The sequence below is a fragment of the Notechis scutatus genome, chromosome 3 (assembly GCF_049901735.1).
Source record: "Notechis scutatus isolate UNSWTSFEM ecotype Mainland chromosome 3, rNotScu1.2, whole genome shotgun sequence".
Classification (NCBI taxonomy): Eukaryota; Metazoa; Chordata; class Lepidosauria; order Squamata; family Elapidae; genus Notechis; species Notechis scutatus.
The window spans coordinates 123829062-123848213 of record NC_142011.1 but is presented as its reverse complement, the minus strand read 5'-3'; the positions used below and the strand labels follow the sequence as shown (position 1 = coordinate 123848213).

General features: G+C 35.2%; 1 protein-coding gene across 1 annotated transcript in view; it reads left to right on the top strand.

Annotated features, from left to right (window-relative positions):
• The window catches only part of GABBR2 (gamma-aminobutyric acid type B receptor subunit 2), a 354273-nt gene that overhangs the window by 117188 nt on the left and 217933 nt on the right, over positions 1-19152 (top strand). The window contains exons 5-7 of the mRNA XM_087961130.1: positions 197-262; positions 5406-5606; positions 8139-8375. Of these exons, the coding sequence (XP_087817256.1) occupies positions 197-262; positions 5406-5606; positions 8139-8375 (504 nt within the window). The remainder of the gene's footprint in view (positions 1-196; positions 263-5405; positions 5607-8138; positions 8376-19152) is intronic.

Sequence of the window (19152 nt, the reverse complement as noted above, 5' to 3'; positions counted from 1 at the left end):
ATTACTACACCTCATTATATATTAATGTTATTGTTTCTTAGCAATAGTTTACTGCTATATTTACATCCTCTAGGGTACATGTAGCACAGAAATTTGTTGACTGAAAATGTGTGAGGGGTTTTGCTATGTACAACAGCTTTTGAGCAATACAAATGAAAATGTCAATAATTAATATCTCTTCTTTTTTCCTTTGCAGGGAAATGACGTTAGAATTATCCTTGGCCAGTTTAATGAGGAAATGGCAGCAAAAGTGTTCTGTTGTGTAAGTGAAAAAAGAAAAGAGATAAAGAAAATTTTTGTCATATATCCCAATGATTAAATTAATCAATTCTTAGCTCATTTAAATGTTTAATATTTATAAGCACCTCTGGGAACATTTATTGTACAGTGTAGCAGAATTTCCTTAAAATTTCTTGGTTTGATATATCTGTAATATTTTAGCTTGATCCAGTGGTAGGATTCAAATAATTTAACAATCAGTTCTCTACCCTAATGACTGGCTGGGTGGGCATGTGACTGGGTGGGCGTGGCTGGGTGGGCATGGGACTGGGTGGGCGTGGCTGGGTGGGCATGGGACTGGGTGGGTGTGGCCAACTCAACATCACTTTGCCCTAATGCCTGTTTGAAGTATAAAAAAAGATATACCAAAATGTAGTTTATTTCATGCATTTAATACTTAAATAAGAACAATTAAAAAGGTACACAAAAGATAGATTTTGTTATAAGAAACGGTTTTAAAATATTAATGAAAAACTATTAGATAATACTTGGCAAAAAAAAACCAATAAAACTGTTATTTAAGGTATTTCCAAATTGCTGTTTTATTGGTGTCCTCACTTGCACTTTTCTTGACTTTTACTTGAGCATCATCAGTTGTGTGATGTGCTCTCAACCATTTATTGACTGTAGGAATAGGGTCCCATTCTTGTAGAGGTAGGCCAATAAGACTAATAATCATTAGGTTTGTTATATTGGAAATAGTTAGGCAACTTCTCTCTGAACATATGATGTTCATTTGTGAAAAAACCCTTTCTGCTTCTGCTGAGCTTACAGCAATTGTTCTGACAATTTTAACTTTTTGAATACTGTCAGGAATTTCATATTTCTGGAAATTTTAAAAAAACGTTTGCTACGAATAGAATAGAATAGAAGAAGAGAAGAGAAGAGAAGAGAAGAGAAGAGAATACTTTATTGGCCAAGTGTGATTGGACACACAAGGAATTTGTCTTGGTGTAAATACTCTCAGTATACATAAAGAAAAGATAAAAGGAAACAGTCAATATAAATTTTAAGTATACAAGTGACAAAGTTACAGTCATACAGTCACAAGTGGGAGGGGATGGGTGATAAGGAGTGATGACAAGATTAATAGTAGTGCAGACTTTGTAATAGTTGAACAGGGTTGAGGGAATTATTTGTTTAGCAGAGTGATGGCTTTCTGGAAAAAACTGTTCTTGTGTCTAGTTGTTCTGGTGTGCAATACTCTATAGCGTCGTTTTGAGGGAAGGAGTTGAAACAGTTTATGTCCGGGATGTGAGAGGACTGTAAATATTTTCACAGCCCCTTTTTTGACATGTGCAGTATACAGGTCCTCGATTGAAGGCAGATTGGTAGTAATTGTTTTTTCTGTAGTCCTAATTACTCTCTGAAGTCTGTGTCTGTCCTGTTGGGTTGCAGAACCAAACCAGACAGTTATAGAGGTGCAGATGACAGACTCAATCATTCCTCTGTAGAACTGGATCAGCAGCTCCTTGGGCAGTTTGAGCTTCCTGAGTTGGTGCAGAAAGAACATTCTTGGTTGTGCTTTTTTGATGATGCTTTTGATGTTAGGTGTGCATTTTAGGTCATGTGATATAGTAGAACCTAGAAATTTGAAAGTTTCTACTGTTGATACGGTGTTGTCTAGTATTTAAGAGGTGGTAGTATGGGAGGGTTTCTTCTAAAGTCTACCACCATTTCTACTGAGTGTGTTCAGTTCCAGATTGTTCCAGTTACACCATGAGGCAAGTTGTATAACTTCCTGTCTGTATGCGGATTTGTCATTGTCTCAAATGAGACCAATCACTGTTGTGTCATCAGCAAACTTCAGTATTTTAACAGATGGATCATTTGAGGTGCTGTCATTGGTATATAGGGAGAAGAGAAGTGGAGAAAGCACACAGCCTTGGGGGCCCTGTGCTGATTGTACAGGTATCAGATGTGATTTTTGCCTAGCTTCACCTGCTGTTTCCTGTCTGTTAGGAAGCTCGATGATCATTACTATTAATTTGGTACTTTAAAAATGTCACTAAATTCAAGCAAATGTTCTTTAGCTTCTTTCTATGGAACTACACTTCTTCAATATTCCAGTAATCTGGCTCCAAAAAAATTGAGAAACTTTAATTTATTTGTGTCTTGAAATTGGCTACCTGTTTTTAAATGTTCACAATCCATTAGTCTTTTATTCAAATTTGTTATGATGCTTTCTAAAAGTCTTTCCTGAGGAAGCACAGCAAATCAATGATTTTCTATAAATTTTATATTTTTTAGGCTTCTGAAATAATTATTCCATCAATTTTTTTTGTATGCACCCTTTTCATTTCTAAGCATTTCAAATGCTTTAGTTGATCTTATCACAAGCTTTTCAGCCTTTATGATGTCTACATTTCTTTTTGCAGTGCATTTGAAAGAAGAGAAATTTCATTTAGAATATTGATCATCATTGCCAAATCAGTCATAAAATATATATTTTCAAGACAGGCAGCCATAAGTATTTTTCATTTGAATGAAAATAGTAATGTAGCACTGGATAAGCACACCACACAGCTAGGGTTGACCTTAAACTACAGGCAGCCCATCTTGGTCCCAAAACTCTACCAATCTTTGTAATTTCAATTTCAAGTTGTTCAGATATTCGATAAGTTCAATTTGGTTCTTATTGGATTGATGAAAAATAGTATATATCTCATCAATATTTTTAAATGATTTGCTTGATTTATTTCCTTTATCAAATCATCTAAAACAACTTTCCATAACTGAAGAACAGATTGTCTCTGCATTTTGTTTTTCCAATTCAACTATCTCAAGAATAGTCCCTAATGGAATGCTCTCTCTATAGCAGAGAGAAGCCAGGGGAAGTCATGTTTAGTCACCTAAGCTTTTTAGACTTTTCATCTTAAAAATGTACTGAAGCTTTTTACACCATTGTTCATTTTATTTCAGCAGCTGCTTGTTTTCCTAGGATTCACATTATTTTATCTTTATGAATGCATGCTTTAGCAGTTGCTTTGCAATGAGAAAGATCTCACTGGTGTGGTAAATTTTTAAAAGACTGGGGGATTTTCCCCCAACACAATGGGGACAAACAAAAGAGATATAGTACAAAATCATCTAGGAAGTTAGATCAAGAAGAATGTAATTCATAGATACATTCACAGAGCAATACTGAATTCTTTTTCTGAAATTTATTCCTCAGTTTAAAAAACAGGAACATATGAATTAGGTTCAGGATTGGGCTCAGCTTGTACTCAAGTCAAGTAGCTATTCAAGAGTTAATAGTGTGATGGTTAGGAAAAATGGTAAAGCAACATATAGATTTAAAACCAGAAATATTTTTGTTGGGTATTTTACCAAATAAATATAATAAAGGGAATACATATTTAATTTTACACGTGTTAACAGAGGCTAGAATTACGTTTGAAGAGATCCCTATAGATGAAAATGTAATTTAAAAACATTAGAATGTGCAGAAATAGAAATGCAGAAAATTAACACTTAAAATTAAGGAGAAGAAAGAAGGAAGGAAGAAACTGAATACTTTTTAATGTGGGATTTGTTTTATCAATGGCTAACAGAAACAGATGTTAGAAATCTAAAAGTGTAAAAGAAAAGACCAATTTTATAAGGAAAGTTCACTAAAATGGATAAGCAAATATTATTAGTTTGTGATCATTATTAATGTTATAAATATTATTGTCGTTATCATTATTTCACAAAATTATCTGTACCCAGACAACACACCATGTAGATATTGAATTTTTAATGCTTATTTTTTAAAAAAGCAACTTACAAAAAATTAGGCAAAAGCGGGCAAGCTTGCTGCGCCACATGGGAGACAGCTAGGCTGGGATTTGGGCCTTGCTGCTTGCAGGCTCACCCAGGATGCCAGGAATATCAGGGCAGCTCAGCTGGGCCGCGTGGAGAGTGCTGCATGGGATGCAACTGAAGGTAGGCAAGCTGGCTGGCCCTCAGAGTTCGTGTGGTCAAGGCAAACCAAGGAGCCAGACAGAGAGCCGTAGCAGCTATACTGGGTGAGCGGATGAGATGAGAAGTGACTGGGTAGGGCAGGACAGGACCAGCCAGTGGTGGGATTTGCCGGTTCTCCGAATTGTGTAAAATCGTAACTATAAGTTTGCCCAAACTGGTCCGAACCAGCTGAATCCCACCACTGGCTTGATCTGAGTGCAGATAGAAAATGGTTAGAGTTAGAATGTGAAGGCTGCATTAATTGAATATATACAAGTACAGTGCTGCTTTTGTTGGGAAATCTGATGTTAAGGTGGATCTGATATAGCATTAGCATTTAGACTTACATTCTGATCCATAGTGCTTTACAGCACTCTGTGAGCAGTTTACAAATGCCAGCATATTGCCCCAACAATCTGAGTCCACATTTTAATGACCCCAGAAGGATGGAAGACTGAGTCAACTTTAACCCTGTCAGGATTGAAATCCTGGCTGTGGGAAGAGTTAGCCTGCAATACTGCATTCTAATCACTGTGCCACCAGACTCCTGTGTGTCGATTTTGGTAAAGGCCAAACACTATCTGAAAATTGGAAGAAAAATTAAATAAACATGCATTTGAATAAATACTGTATATAAAGTGTCTAAATCTGGCATAGCAGATTTAAAGGCAGGGGAAAAAATCAATAAATTATTCAGTCATTTATAATGAAGTGTTGAATAACTGTTAAAAAGTTTATCATGAGTCTTTCCATTTAGTTACAAGTGAAATTATCTTTTACTCTTCTTTTTTTGTAAATCTTATAATGACATTCTCAGTAGAAATATATTCCAAGTGTCCATAGATTAAGCCCCATGTCTGGATAAATCAAACAACTGGATAACTCTTTTTTCTTAGAATCTAAGAAAACAAGCTGATTTTAAATGATTTCCTAATTTTGGTTTTAATTTTGAATTAGGACTTACCAGGAAGGTAAGTCTTACTTAGGAAGGCTACATCAAATATGCAGCAACAAGGATAATAAGTTGAAGCTATATGTTTGATGCAAATTAACTTGACACTATTTTATAATTACATAACTTTTAAAGCTAAATACACAAAACATCAGTAGAATACTTTTGTCATATGTCTTATACATTCCACTAATGAAATTGTTTCTTTTCATTCCCATTTCTATTGTAGGCATTTAATGAAAAAATGTTCGGCCCTAAGTATCAATGGATAATTCCTGGGTGGTATCAGAGCTTTTGGTGGGAAAAAGCTATCCCAAAGCTGAATTCATCACACTGTCTTGGTATAAACCTTCTGGGTGCAATGGAAGGTTACATTGGAGTGGATTTTGAACCTCTCAGTTCGAAACAAATAAAAACCATTTCTGGACGGGTAAGTTAGTTTATTGTCTTCTGTTTGGGGCATTTGAAATAATCCATCAAAAATATTGCATTTCTACTGCATTGATTTCTTGCCATAATACATTGTAACCCAGTCCTAAAATTAATACACTGTATCTATATAAATGTAAAAATGAGAATTGGGCATAATTCTTCAAGTAGGAATATCAGGGTTGGCATTATATTTCCATAAATTGGAGAGATGATATTGAAGGCCATGTGGGAGAAATAAAATATATAAAATAAGATATAAAAGGTTATACAATTTTCTGATAGATAGGTTATACAATTTTCTGTGCTGGCATGCTTAAGTGCAGTAGTCTGAGATGGACTGTTTTGTTCAAGTGTAAAGTGAGAAGCCTGTCAACTCTGGAGCCTGTGCACTCTCTGTATGCCTATAAGGCATTTCAATTTTTGTGGTGAGCCATTCCCTGCACAAAAGTGAACAGTTAACTATTAATAATTAAGATTATTATTAGTACTGTACTAATAATACTGATTATCAATAATATTACTGTATCCACTCTGGAAGACTTTTCTAAAATGGAATTTTCCATATAAATAGAACAAGGAAAGAACATTGCTTGCTTCTGTAAAGAGATTTTAAGTAATTAAAAGATACTAAAAGATAAAGGAATCCCATGTGTTTGAAGTGTTGGAATGGGGAGAGTGATAGGACAATTTTCTCAGCAATGGAAATAGGGAAATATTTCCAAATAGAAAAATAGAGGAACTGCGAAGTTTATAAGGGGAAAAAAAAGATGAATGAAAGTCTTATGTTTGAAGACCTTTGTGTGCACATGAAAAATTGGAGTTTCTATCAGATCATTAATAAACATAAACCATTAGTTTAAACTCAATGAATTTCATCAGGCAGTAGTGTCCAAAAAAAAAACCAACAACACATAATGAAGCTCTTACTCATTTGATATTTAATATAATGAATACTGTTTAGAATTTCCAATATCCACTTATTGAATTGACATGAAAATGTGAGACTCTCTGCAGGATGACCAGTATTGCAGATTTGTAGTACGAATGATTTGCTCAAAAAATTGCTAGGCTGCTACCACAATCTTTGTCTGCCAAGTTCTAAAAAAAATTTCAAGCCTTATTGCCAGAAGTCTTCACCTTCAACTAAGCTCTAGAAAACATAAAAATATAAAGCCTAGGAAAGTAAAGACTCAATAAATTGTGTACCTAACAGCAGACGGAATGGCTTACGATTGTGCAGTCCTATAGTTTGTAGAATAAATTTAATCTGTATTATGAACAATATAGTTTATTTTTTATTGTAGTCACCATAATAGGATCCCTAAGGTTACCAATCTTTCAAGGAGAAGCTGGTGCCCCTGTCAACAGCTGCTGTCTATAACGAAGAATTTAGAGACGGTGTTTGCCAACTTATCTGAGAAGAATATTGCTCACTAACAGTTATAGAATCTAATGTAATGTAATGTAGTTTCAGCTCTTTGAAGTATCCCAGGTCAATACATGTACATCACAAATATTCCAGAAATGCTAGTCTATTGTTGTAGAGTATACTAACATCCCCTTTAAAACCTTTCCAAATTTCTTGCTGTCCCAACTTATATTAAGGAAATGAAGCTGTGGCTGTTTTGAATTTCTTTCTCAGGCTTCTTTTAATATCTGGAATGTATAATTCTATGTGTAATTTGGGGTACATTTGAGGGTAAAAGCAAATTACAGAATTTTTTTTGATAACACTGAAAAGGAAGAAAGCCAAAATATAAATCTTTGCTCATATATACTGCTATTTTTTATTGTTATTTGCAGCACATTGTTTTACTGCAGCTTGATCTCATGAATTTCTGTGCAACTAACTATTCCATGAGATATAATCTCTAAACTAGCTCTGAAAGCAATTTTATTTTATACAAGTGATAAGGAAGAAAACCAGACACATGAATCTGCATGACTAGCGGCTTTTTAGATAAATATGGGATATTTGACTGTGTACATCTGTCTTAATTCAGGCAGGTATGCTTTACCAGCTAAAAAACAACTTAAAATATATATTTGTTGAATATTACAGTGCAAAATGTACTCATACATAATAAAAATGCTTAGTTATGTACCGAATCTTAGGCAAAGAGAATAATACCCTGTTTTTTGGCACTAGTGAAAAATACTTATGAGTATCTTATGCAAAACTCACCCTTTTAGTTCCAATATCATGGTATAACTAAACCTGAAATGCACACATGTAGTTCCCTAATTCCATCTCTTTCTCTTGTATATTTTAGCCCCTCTGCTAAGTTTGGAGTGTAACTATTTATATAACATGTATGCATTTGGTGGTACCATATAAATAGTAAAATAGCACATTTATATAAATAATAAAATATTGCATTTCCCGGCCTTGTATTTCTCCCCTTGATTATTTTTTTTGAGATTCATATAACTTCAAAGAACTTACAAAAAAATAACTGTATTTCACTTTCAGACTATATGGACTTTTAATATACTAAAACTGAATAACTTTTTACATTTTTTTCTACAGACACCACAGCAGTATGAAGAGGAATATGATCAAAGACGTGGAAATGTTGAGCCAAGTAAGTTCCATGGCTTTGCTTATGATGGAATATGGGTAATTGCCAAAACACTGCAGCAGGCAATGAAGATTCTTAATGCCACCAACAGAAACCAAAAAATTGAAGACTTTAACTATACCAACAAAGAACTTGGAAAGATTTTCTTGGATGCAATGAATCAGACCAGCTTCTTTGGCGTAACGGTAAGCTTGCCTAATTTCTTTTACTTAAAGTTTGTAACTAATTTTTCTCAACAATAATTGATATACAGTATTATTAAACAGAAAACAGCACATTTACTATAGGATGATGTTCTGCTAACAGGAAGGAACAGTTTAAAAGCTTGGAACATAAAGTTGAGCTGAGAGTTAGGACTGCAGCAGAGCCAATAACCAAGAAGATTGGACTGATGAATAAGCAGAAAGAACTTGGAACCGTGAGAATTTCAGTGTGGAAGTATGAGAGGAAATTAGAATGTTTTTCTTGAATAGTTTTTAAAGTTTGTGATTATAAATCTCTGAATTGCTGTTTAATCTAATTTCCATTAAGCATAAAATAGATCTATAAGATGCATTTTGTGTAACAGAAGTATTGAATGTCTAAGATAATAGAAAATGAAAAAATAAATTGAAAAACTATTAAACACTACTAAAGGAGCCACAATTGATTAAAGCTTCCTACTTAGGGGAAAATAGGTAGAATTTTGCAGTAGGCAAATAGATCTTAGCCATCTGATGGGAAACTGTCCTCAGTTAATCTTACTCTATTTTATGCTATTTTGATCCCTCTTTAAGGGCAAGTCAATTTAACTAGACTTGGATGTATTTAGACAGGAGTGGTTTTGTAAATCCTATTTTAGGAATTCTGTATTCATTCCTAAATCTTACACATTTACTTAAGAATTTTATATAGCCACCTTAACAAATAATTCTTGATATCAGCAGGGGCATAAATACTTTACAAATATTTACAATTAATTTTGGTTCCGTTCCTCTTTTCTCCTAACTACTTCACCATTATTAATTTCTAGTTATATATATGAGATCACAAATGTGAAACATTAATGAAGATTAAGTAAGGAAGTGAAAAACCTACAGCCAACTTGATATGGCTAAATTTAACAGTCTTAAGTTAAAATATCCTTAGCTTGCACATTTAAATATATTCCTTTTTTGTATTTTTTTTAAGCAGGCCATTTAGTGTACAGAAGAATGATATTTTGTAGAGCTAGCCAAAAGGAATGTTAAATATGAACAATGTTTATGATACATAATAAGCTTGTGAAGCAGAAGGGATGTAAATATTTTATGGGTTTCCCAGTTTGGTTCCTTGTAAAGGTCAATCAGGAAGTGCATCTGTTTTAAAGTGTGCAAGAAATCTTTTGAGGACTACATAGAGATAAAGAATAATTCAGGGCATTTTTTTCATCTTAGCTTTTTGTCTGATTACATAAAGAACATCTGTAGATAAATGTTTTTGCTTGTATACAGTATCAGAGGGTTTCCAGAAGTGCTTAACCTAAGAAATATATCTATAATTATATCTATAAACCTACATATTTATATATCTAGAATATCTAGGATATTCAGAATAGGATATTTTGAATAATTGTCAAGCTGAGACTGCGTTTCCTAATGGGAAGTCAAGGAAAAACTACCTGAAGCATAGGGCAACCAACTGTAGATGCAGCATGGCAAACTATAAGACAAAATAACTTCCAAGGCATAATTAGGAATTAATCCTAATAAATATGAAATTTGATTGATTGCATTGCAGATAATAAAAACACCATCAGCATTGACCAAATACCAACGTTCAGTTGCAAACGTCAGCTTTCCATGCTGTGACAATAATTTTAACTCCATCAAACAACAAAATTTGCCTGTCCCAGGATCTGGGGAAGGATTTGAGGGATGCCCAATCCAGTCTAAACATCTGGCTAATTGTGCGACCAACCATAAATACTTAACAACTATCCCTCAATTCTGTTTGTCTCCCATAGCTATGATAGTGGTTATAAGAGGGATCCTGTTTTTCTCTGTAGTTTGAATTTGGTAATAGGCAGGGATCAATGTTCTGCTTATAATTGAAGATACTCTTCAAAAATGCTGAAATTCTGGCTACTGGGATTAGCCACTCTAAATGATAGAGGTACTATATACTACAAATTCTGCCTACTCATCTGGCAAAATGAGACTTCCAGCATTCTTAATTATGCTCAGATTCTCCCATCATTCTGACGAATGTAGAGATTGTAATAGGTTTACTAGAGACATTATTTAGTCAGGTGGTCATTATCAGCACAAATCACAACACTATATTCCTCCCCTCCCCAAAATTATAATACTGTAAAAAAAAACTGAAGTCAATGGCAAATACTAGCAATTCTATTGCTAAAAATACATTTAGAAGGAACTACACAACCAGCACTTATCTAAAAACTACTCACTTTTAGCATGTTGAACTATTCCCTGCTAAAACTTAAATTTCTTGTCTTCTTTCCCACAATCTGGTAACCATCTTGTATGGGGAGCAGCAGATTAATCCTGCTTCACACAATGAACATAAATTATATGGTTTAAAATGAGGACATCGGGTAACTGTACGGATTTTCCCATTTATGCTGAGACTTTTCTAACTGTAAAGTAATTCCTTGATTTGTCTGTCTGAGCACTGCAACAATCTTTTCAATTAAATCATTTGCTAACCAAACATTTTATATTTCAGTGCTCAAGGATTGCCTAAAGTTCAAAAACTATAAGACATATTGAAATGTTTTATGCATTAACGATGCCTTCTCTGTGTGTTTTGTTAATGAATGAAAAGCTATTAGCCTGGCAGTGACTTGTGTAATCGTGGAGAAAAAAATATTCTGCAGAACCCATAAAGAAATCCTTATTGCATTAGAGTGCATCAAAAGCTCTAAGAAACTCATGCCTGAAATAACAGAAACAGGCTATGACAAAGATAACTATCATCTGTGGACCAGAAAGAAATAACTATTGATATTTTACATGTTTAATTTTTATAATGCATGGTAATAAATGTATGTTATCTCATATGGACTAGTTTCTTACAGAGCTAGGATTGCCTGCAAAATCACTGAGTATTTTTTGCTGTTTTGATTACATTTAGTGCAAACATTGGGTTGTTAGTTTGCAATTCATGACATAGATTGAAGTATTTACTTATATATCCTAGTTCAATAAGAAAACAGTTTTTGCTGGAGTCTACAGTTTATTATCAGGCATATTTCTTGTAGAACCTGCTTACTAAATCACAATTAATGATATTCAGAAGTAGAATTAATGATTGCTATAAACAAATTTGGACTTATTGAGAAGTAGTTCTTTATTCCTTGGACCATTGGAGTTTAAAATTCAGATGCACATAGCCTTGATTTTCATGTCTTTATAATCTGGTATAATATTCATATTTATAATAATATAAAGGTATGAAACACTTTTAATTTATTAACTACTACATATACATCTTTGTTATGAATATGAAGCAAATTTTGCAAGCTGGGTTGTGATGAAATTATCATTTGACAACCATTTAGCCCATTGATAATTCTATAAATTTGATGAAAATCCTATATGATGTTAAAAGTATTGTTGTTAGCCACTTTGAATACCTTTGGAATGAGTAGATGGATTAACAACCAAAATACAATCAGCTTACAATAGCAATTGTATTTTCTAAAAGTAAAATCTAAAACATCTCTGTTTCTGAGAACACAGACTGACTAAACAATTGATTTAGGAATGCCATTGCCTTAAGACTGAAAAGGAAATTAAATGTCTAGCTGAAAGACAGAAATTGTTTTAAAACAGGGGTGTCAAACTTGATTTCTTTGAGAGCCAGATCACCACTGTACTTCTCCGCAGGGCGGCCGCAGGGGAGGAAACGGGATGGACACCTCCTGCAGCACCCTGCCAGCCAAAACAGGGTGCGGGAGGCCACACGCAGCCCATCACACCCCGTTTTGGCTGGCAGAGTGCTGCAGGAAGCTGTCCCCCCTGTGCTGCAGGCCGTTCCACCCCCACCCCCTGTGCTCTGTTTGGCTATAAAGGCACTACGGGCCAGTCTTTGCTATTTCCAAGCCAGCCCCGCAGGCTAGATTTAAGCACCCCTGTTTTAAAAGATAAAAGTAAACGAGGACAGTATTAATTAAAGCAAAAGCAAGGTGCTTGCTAGCATACTTTGTGAATATTAATATGTATTGTGTGCTAGATGTTAACTCTTGTCAATGATCTTGAATATTGCCATGATCAATATTGTGGGAATAAATCAGGATATTAAATGCAAAATAGAACTGTGATTTTAAATTCACAAACAAGTGCCTTCAACAACATTAGTGTCTATTAGTAAAAGGAACTTACTTTGTTAGTTAGTTAAATTTGGAAGACCATCTGATTCTCAAATGATTCTGGGAAGCTTGTACAATTAAAAAGGTAAATGGACAAAAACTAGTATTTCCTCAGCAAATCACAGGTGGTGTTGATCCGGCCTTTGCAGAAGCAAGAAACAGACTCCCCGCAAAAAAATAACAACCCCCCCTCTTTATTTACACATTGGGAATTAACTGCATTCATCAACAGAAAGTCCAGGCAGAAGTCCTGCAAGAAGTTAACTGGAACAATAGTCCTTATCAGTTTGTTATGATAAATGCAAGGCTTTGAGCTCCCAGCTGGAGGCTGCAAATTGTTAGTTCAAACAGAGAAATAGACTAACTTCAGTTCTGGCAAGGCAGTCTTTGTCGCACGAAACACACAAGAAGCAAACTTTCCAGAAATGTGAATGGTTGTCTGTGACAACCAACACTCCCCTTTCCTCCTATTTATTCTCCAGTGAGGGAGGGGCCATTCAACATACATGTTTGTTTTGCTTCCCAAGCCAGCTCATTGTCCTCCGTTGTTCACCTATCTGCACTTCAGATACTTGCATCTGGAACAGGCCCCAGCTGTTCCTCCTCCTCCTCCTCACTCATCTCTGACTCCAAAGGCAGCTGCGTCTCTGGCTGGGGAATGCTGGATGACCCTGGCTCTATCTCTGTGTCCGACACTGAGCATTCCTCTGAGCCTTCCCCAACTCCAGAACTGGCCCAAGTTCTTCCCCAACCTCTTCATCGTCAGAGTCTGCTGCCAGCTCCACTTTCAGAAACAAATACCAGGGCTCAACAAATAACGTAACTTCAGGCCTGGAAGTAAAGCCACTTGTATTATTTCAGTCTCAGTAGAATACTACATATTGCATATCATATAGTATGCAATAATTATGATCATCATCATCATTGTGGTAACAAATTAAATAGGAGGGGAAAAAGAAAGGGATTTGGGGGGAGATTATATTATAAGATAAATTAATGCATTTGAATGGACATAAATGTTAAGTTAAGTCACCACTGGCTTAACACATAAGAAAAACTGCTTAGAGGACGCTGTTGTGGGAAAATCTCATCTGATAGAAGATGCCATTCCATCAATGGGATTACAACACTAAATATGATGTATTCAGCTTAGTGCATGCATCCATGCTATTAGTGAAAAATATTTTTAGTTCAGTTTTAGAGAGTAGTTAGTGTTGTCTTCTTTTATCACTGAATACATTCATTTGTAGTTGTATCTGTGGTACGGAATTTTCTATGTTTAAAAGAGAGATTCAGTAATAGTTCTATAATTATAAAATGTTGGTGCACAAAATACAAACAGAATGTTGATTTCTTCCCATTTACTCACACCAAAGCATTAACATAATTTTGGTAGGCTAGTTGAAGTTGGTGGAAAGTCCTTGTCCTTCTATGTTCTTCTCTTAGACTTCAACACATTTTTACAAGGAATATATACAGAAAAAAGGATTTAGAAACGGCTTTGATATTTCAGATAAACAAGATCTGCTTTATTTCTTAGCTGAGTTCTTCCATTAAGGATAATGACTAATCACTAAGCTGATTTTTGTAAATTTTGTAGTAGTATTATAACAGACATTGATCCTTCTGAGCAGGTGAGTTGCAAAAATGCAAGTTGAGAAAGAATGTAGTATTTACATTGATTAATTGACTGGAGACTACAAAGAAATTAGAGGAGGAGTTTTAAAGTTTTTTAAAATCCATAACTTTTTTTATTTTCACTGGAATGGAATAAATTTGCCAGAAAACTAGACTAGATAAAATGAGACTTTTATCATAAATTGGAATTGTAAAGTCACTTGGCTGAGATGGACAGCTATAAACATTGAATGAATGAATGAATGAATGAATAAATCATAGCAAGGGATTTCAAGCTATGTTTTTAAAGTCTTATTTTTCAAACAACTATTGATAGCTTGTTCATTTGTAAACAGACTATGATGACATTTGTTTTGAGGACAGTCCTGATTCTCAAGTAATCTGTATGACAATTTTCATATTAAACACCCTATCCTTCATGTGGTTTAAAGAAAGGACTGAAATGAAACTACAGATGTTAACTTAATGGTTTTCTCACTGAGTTGCTGAGACAACTCACAAAATACAGTATTATACCTTTGTTGAGAATGAGAGACAAGGCAGCAATAAGGTAGAAGAAATGGTAAAACCAGGAATTCTCTCTTAATTATTCACTAAATCCTTCCTCTCCCTTCTCCAGCATTATATCAAATAACAGATTCTCCCCCCCCACCTTTTGCCCTTCTACTGCCATTTGCAATGTATGGGAGTTCCAGAGAAATAGATTAGGATCTAGATATTTATAGAGGTGGAAAAAGTCTAGCAAATAATTTCAAATTGGAAGCTCTACTTTCCTACTAGTTACAAAACTACACTTATCCTCTCTCTTTCCATGCACGACAATTTCCACTATGGAGAATGTTTATTTGAAATATTCAGGATTTATTTAACTCTTAATTTTAAAAAAATAAGAGTAGGAATGCCTTTCCAAAAGAAGTTCAAAAATTTAAGGACAGTTTGCTTGAATCTGGCCACATTTCAGAGGTTCCAAAGTGGTCCATTTTGATTTAATTTACCACAAATGCCTTGTGCACAGGAATTAGTTTCTTTGAGTGTTTTTGGGGTAGAAAGAAGCTAGAAAGTTTTTAAAAACACAATTAAAATGCAATATTTGTCATATATTTCATTAAATTACAATTCTAAAAATAATATCAGGAACAATTCTTACGTTTTAAATGGTTATTAAAATAAGCTTTAAGTATTATTTTCATATTGTATCAAGAATAATTTAATGTATTCATGTTTTACAGTTGTTGCTATTTGTCTAGTTCTCGTATGATGTGGTTAAGATTCATTAATTTTATGAAAGTTTTATTAAACTATCAACATTCTGCTTTAGAAACAAATATTGGAGAAAATGATTACACCAATGTAATATAAAAATTGTAAGAAAATGTAATACAAATTTTCTTGAGTTCAGCTCAATCTTTGGTGACATCCATGAGTTTTATCCAGGGGTGGGATTCTACCAGTTCGGACCGGTACTTCCGGTGATCATTTGGCGCTGCCCACTCACCCCTGCCCTTTTTCCTGTGCTCTATTTCCTTGTTTTTGAGCACAGCTGATTCACGCGGCAGAACGGTTTTCCGTGCATCCGCTATTTTACTCAATGGGGCTGCAGCAGAAAGTAAGTATAGCTAAAAATAGTCTTTCCTAAATGCAGGGTGTGTGTGCAAAGTGCACCGATTGAATCGCACCACTGGTTTTAAGAATTTAGAAGTGGTTGCCTTTTTCCAAAATGTTTCTTCGCCGTTTCAGTCTAACATCCTGTTTAGCTTTCCAAAATCAGCTAAAGCCCACCAGATACTGCCAGCTAGATCAATGTAATAATTAAAGTAGTCAAAATTTCCAATGAGTAAATATAGGAAAAAAAACCACCATATTTCTACCCATGAAATGCTAGTTTTGCAAAAATGAGGATTTTAAAAATTTCCTTCAGTGTATATAGTAAGAATCTACTATTTAAACTTCTACCAGCTACCTGAATTGGTATAAATTGAAAAGACTGTATTACAAACCTTTCTTTTTTCTTTTTGCTTAAGCATTGGGACATTTAAACAAGTAGTAAACCAAAGACCATAAATGCAAAGCAATGCAAACATTCTTGTCAAGAAAGTTGCTCTGCTTCAATAAATCACATTTGCCAGGTTATATTACTGCATGTCAAACTGGATTAGAGCGTTTGGCTACTAAAATACAGTTTGATCCAGCAGACTGCTTGCATAGTGTTTTCAGATTGCTGGAAATCAGTGATTTAAAATGCAGTTTGATCCACTGGTTTCCAGCAATCTGAAAGCACTGTGCAAGCAGATTGCCACGAATAGAACAAGCTTCAATATTTCTTCTCAGTGACTCTACTTAGAATAGTTGGAACAGTGGGGACAAGTATCACAGTACTATGAGTATGGAAGCAGATACATGTTTATTTGGTTATGTCTGTGGGGCCCCACATTTTCCAGTCTATCAATGAAAGGGGTGATCATGTTCCTGACCTTCTCTCCTCTGAGCTTTCCCAGTAAGCTCCGCCTCTCAACAATATGTTGGCTTTCCAAATCCATTCAAGCAGAGAGTAAACTCAGCTTGTTTGTCCTTCATCTTCTCACAAGCTACAGTGAGCACACTTTTTCCCCCCCCCCCCCCAAAAAAAACCCCCCCCCCCCCCCCCCCCAAAACCCAAAAAAAAAACCCCCCCCAAAACAAACCCAAAAAAAAAAACCCCCAACCCCCCCCCCAACACCCCAAACCCCCCCCAACCCCCCCCCCCCAAAAAAAAAAAACCCCCCCCAAAAACCCCCCCCCCCCCCCCCCCCCCCCCCACCCCCCCCCCAAACCAAAAAACCCACCCCCCCCCAACCCCCCCCACCCCCCCCCCAACCCCACCAAAAAACAAAAAAAAAACCCCCAAAAACAAAAAAAAAAACCCCCCAAAAAAAAAAAAAAAAAAAAAAAAAAAAAAAAAAAAAGCCCCACAAAAAAAAAAAAAAAAAACAACCAAAAAAAAAAAAAAAAAAAAAACCCCCCCCCCCCCCCCCCAAACCCCCCCAAAAAAAAAACCAAAAAAAAAAAAAAAAAACCCCCCCCACCCCCCCCCCCCCCCCCCCCCCCCCCCCCCCCCAAAAAAAACACCCCCCAAACCCCCCCAAAAAAAAAAAAAAAAAAAAAAAAAAAAAAAAAAAAAACAAAAAAACAAAAAAAAAAAAAAAAAAAAAAAAAAACCAAAAAAAAACAAAAAAAAAACCCCACCACCAACCCCAAAAAAAACCCACCCCCCAAAAAAACAAAACCACAAAAAACCCCCCCCCCCCCCCCCCCCCCCCCCACCCCCCCCCCCCCCCCCCCCCCCCACCCCAAAAAAAAAAAAAAAAAAAACCCAAACCCAACCACAACCCAAAAAAAACAAACAAAAAACCCCAAAACCACTTTCAGGGATTTTGTGAATCCCACCATTTTTAAGTGATAAAGAAACCAAAAGACAAGGGAGAAGAAAAAAAACTATTTTCTGGAGAGCAGCCAGAGGTTTTGGTTTGGCATGTAACTAATGATCTGTAGATGATGTCATTGTACAGTATCGAGACTATTGACATTGAAACAATCTGGCCTGGATGTGTGTGATGTTTCTAGCCCATTTATCTGTCTTTCAGAAATTCAAAGATTACATGTGGTCATTTAATGCAAGATGGGATCAGTAAATGATGGTATGCAAACAAAATGTTTGTTTTTCTGCATTTGGTGATCTCAGTTAAAACTGTATTTCTTTTGAAATGCGAATCTCTTCTGGTTAAGTCTATTTATCTTCTCCAGTCTATGAGTGATGTTTTAAATACATTAGTTATACTGCCTGCAATCTGTTATTAGGTGTCAATGTACTGTAGGAGATAGACTGGCTAGATGGTGAGTTTTGTTGTCTATTTTTAGATTTCTTCTCTTTAATGTTTGGTTAACTTGTCCTCTAAAAAGTTGGATTTTTTAATGTTGATCCTGCTGAGATTGACAGCAGTATATAACTCTGAATCAGTACCTTAAAAAGTGTTAGATCGCATTGCTTTCTGGGACCTGAACCTATCTTTAATTATTCACACATCTGGCTCTTAATTGGTTTTTCCAGTAATTTTGTATTCCAGTTAGTTGCGGTAGGTGAGGAAGCCTCATCTGGGGACAAGCTATTTATAATATTAACTTTTTACCATAATGTTGTCTTTGCATATTTACCATCTCTAGTATGTCCTTTTAGATAGGTGGCAACCAGAATTGTATAGTGTTCCAAATATAATCTTACCATAAAAAACATTGATACCCTGAAAGTTTTATTTGGATTTCTTATCCTAGAATGGATTTTGCTTTGTTTGTTATTTTTACTGCAGCTGCACACTGATGTGCTGCTTTATTTTATTTTGTTCAGCTCAAGTGTTATGAAAAAAATGTGTCTGAAACAACAACAAAAATGTTTTGTATATCTTTATTCAGAAGTGAAGCATTGCATTCAGTGGGGCTTTTTCTAAGGCAGTGTTGAGTAGGTTTGCAGCCTTTTGAGTCTAAAGTTGGAGTCCTCAAATGCTTTGGCTCTTCAGCGCGTTGTTTTGAGTGCCATGGGGAGGGTTGCCCATTTATAAAATGCCTATAACCATGGAGCTGGTAGGATAGCAAGTAAAGGAATACCAATTTTTCTAAGAACAAAATAACCAAGAAAGCAAACTGTTTGATAACATCTTATGTACAAAGGAAACACCGGGGATATAGTTCCAATCTTTTCTATTAATGATTTTATGCTTCAGCATCCCATATGGGTAACTTGAGAAGAAATTTGGTGAGAAATCAAAAGTAGAATTCGGGCTCCAAATTCTACATCACATATTTGTGTTCATCAAGTATCAAATATTAAAACAAAATAGTAAAGCTCATATCCCCTAAAAAAACAGCTAAGTTTTATGTGCATTTTCCATGCGCTCGTAGACCAGGCAAAATGTGCATGACACCAAAACACATACATGCAG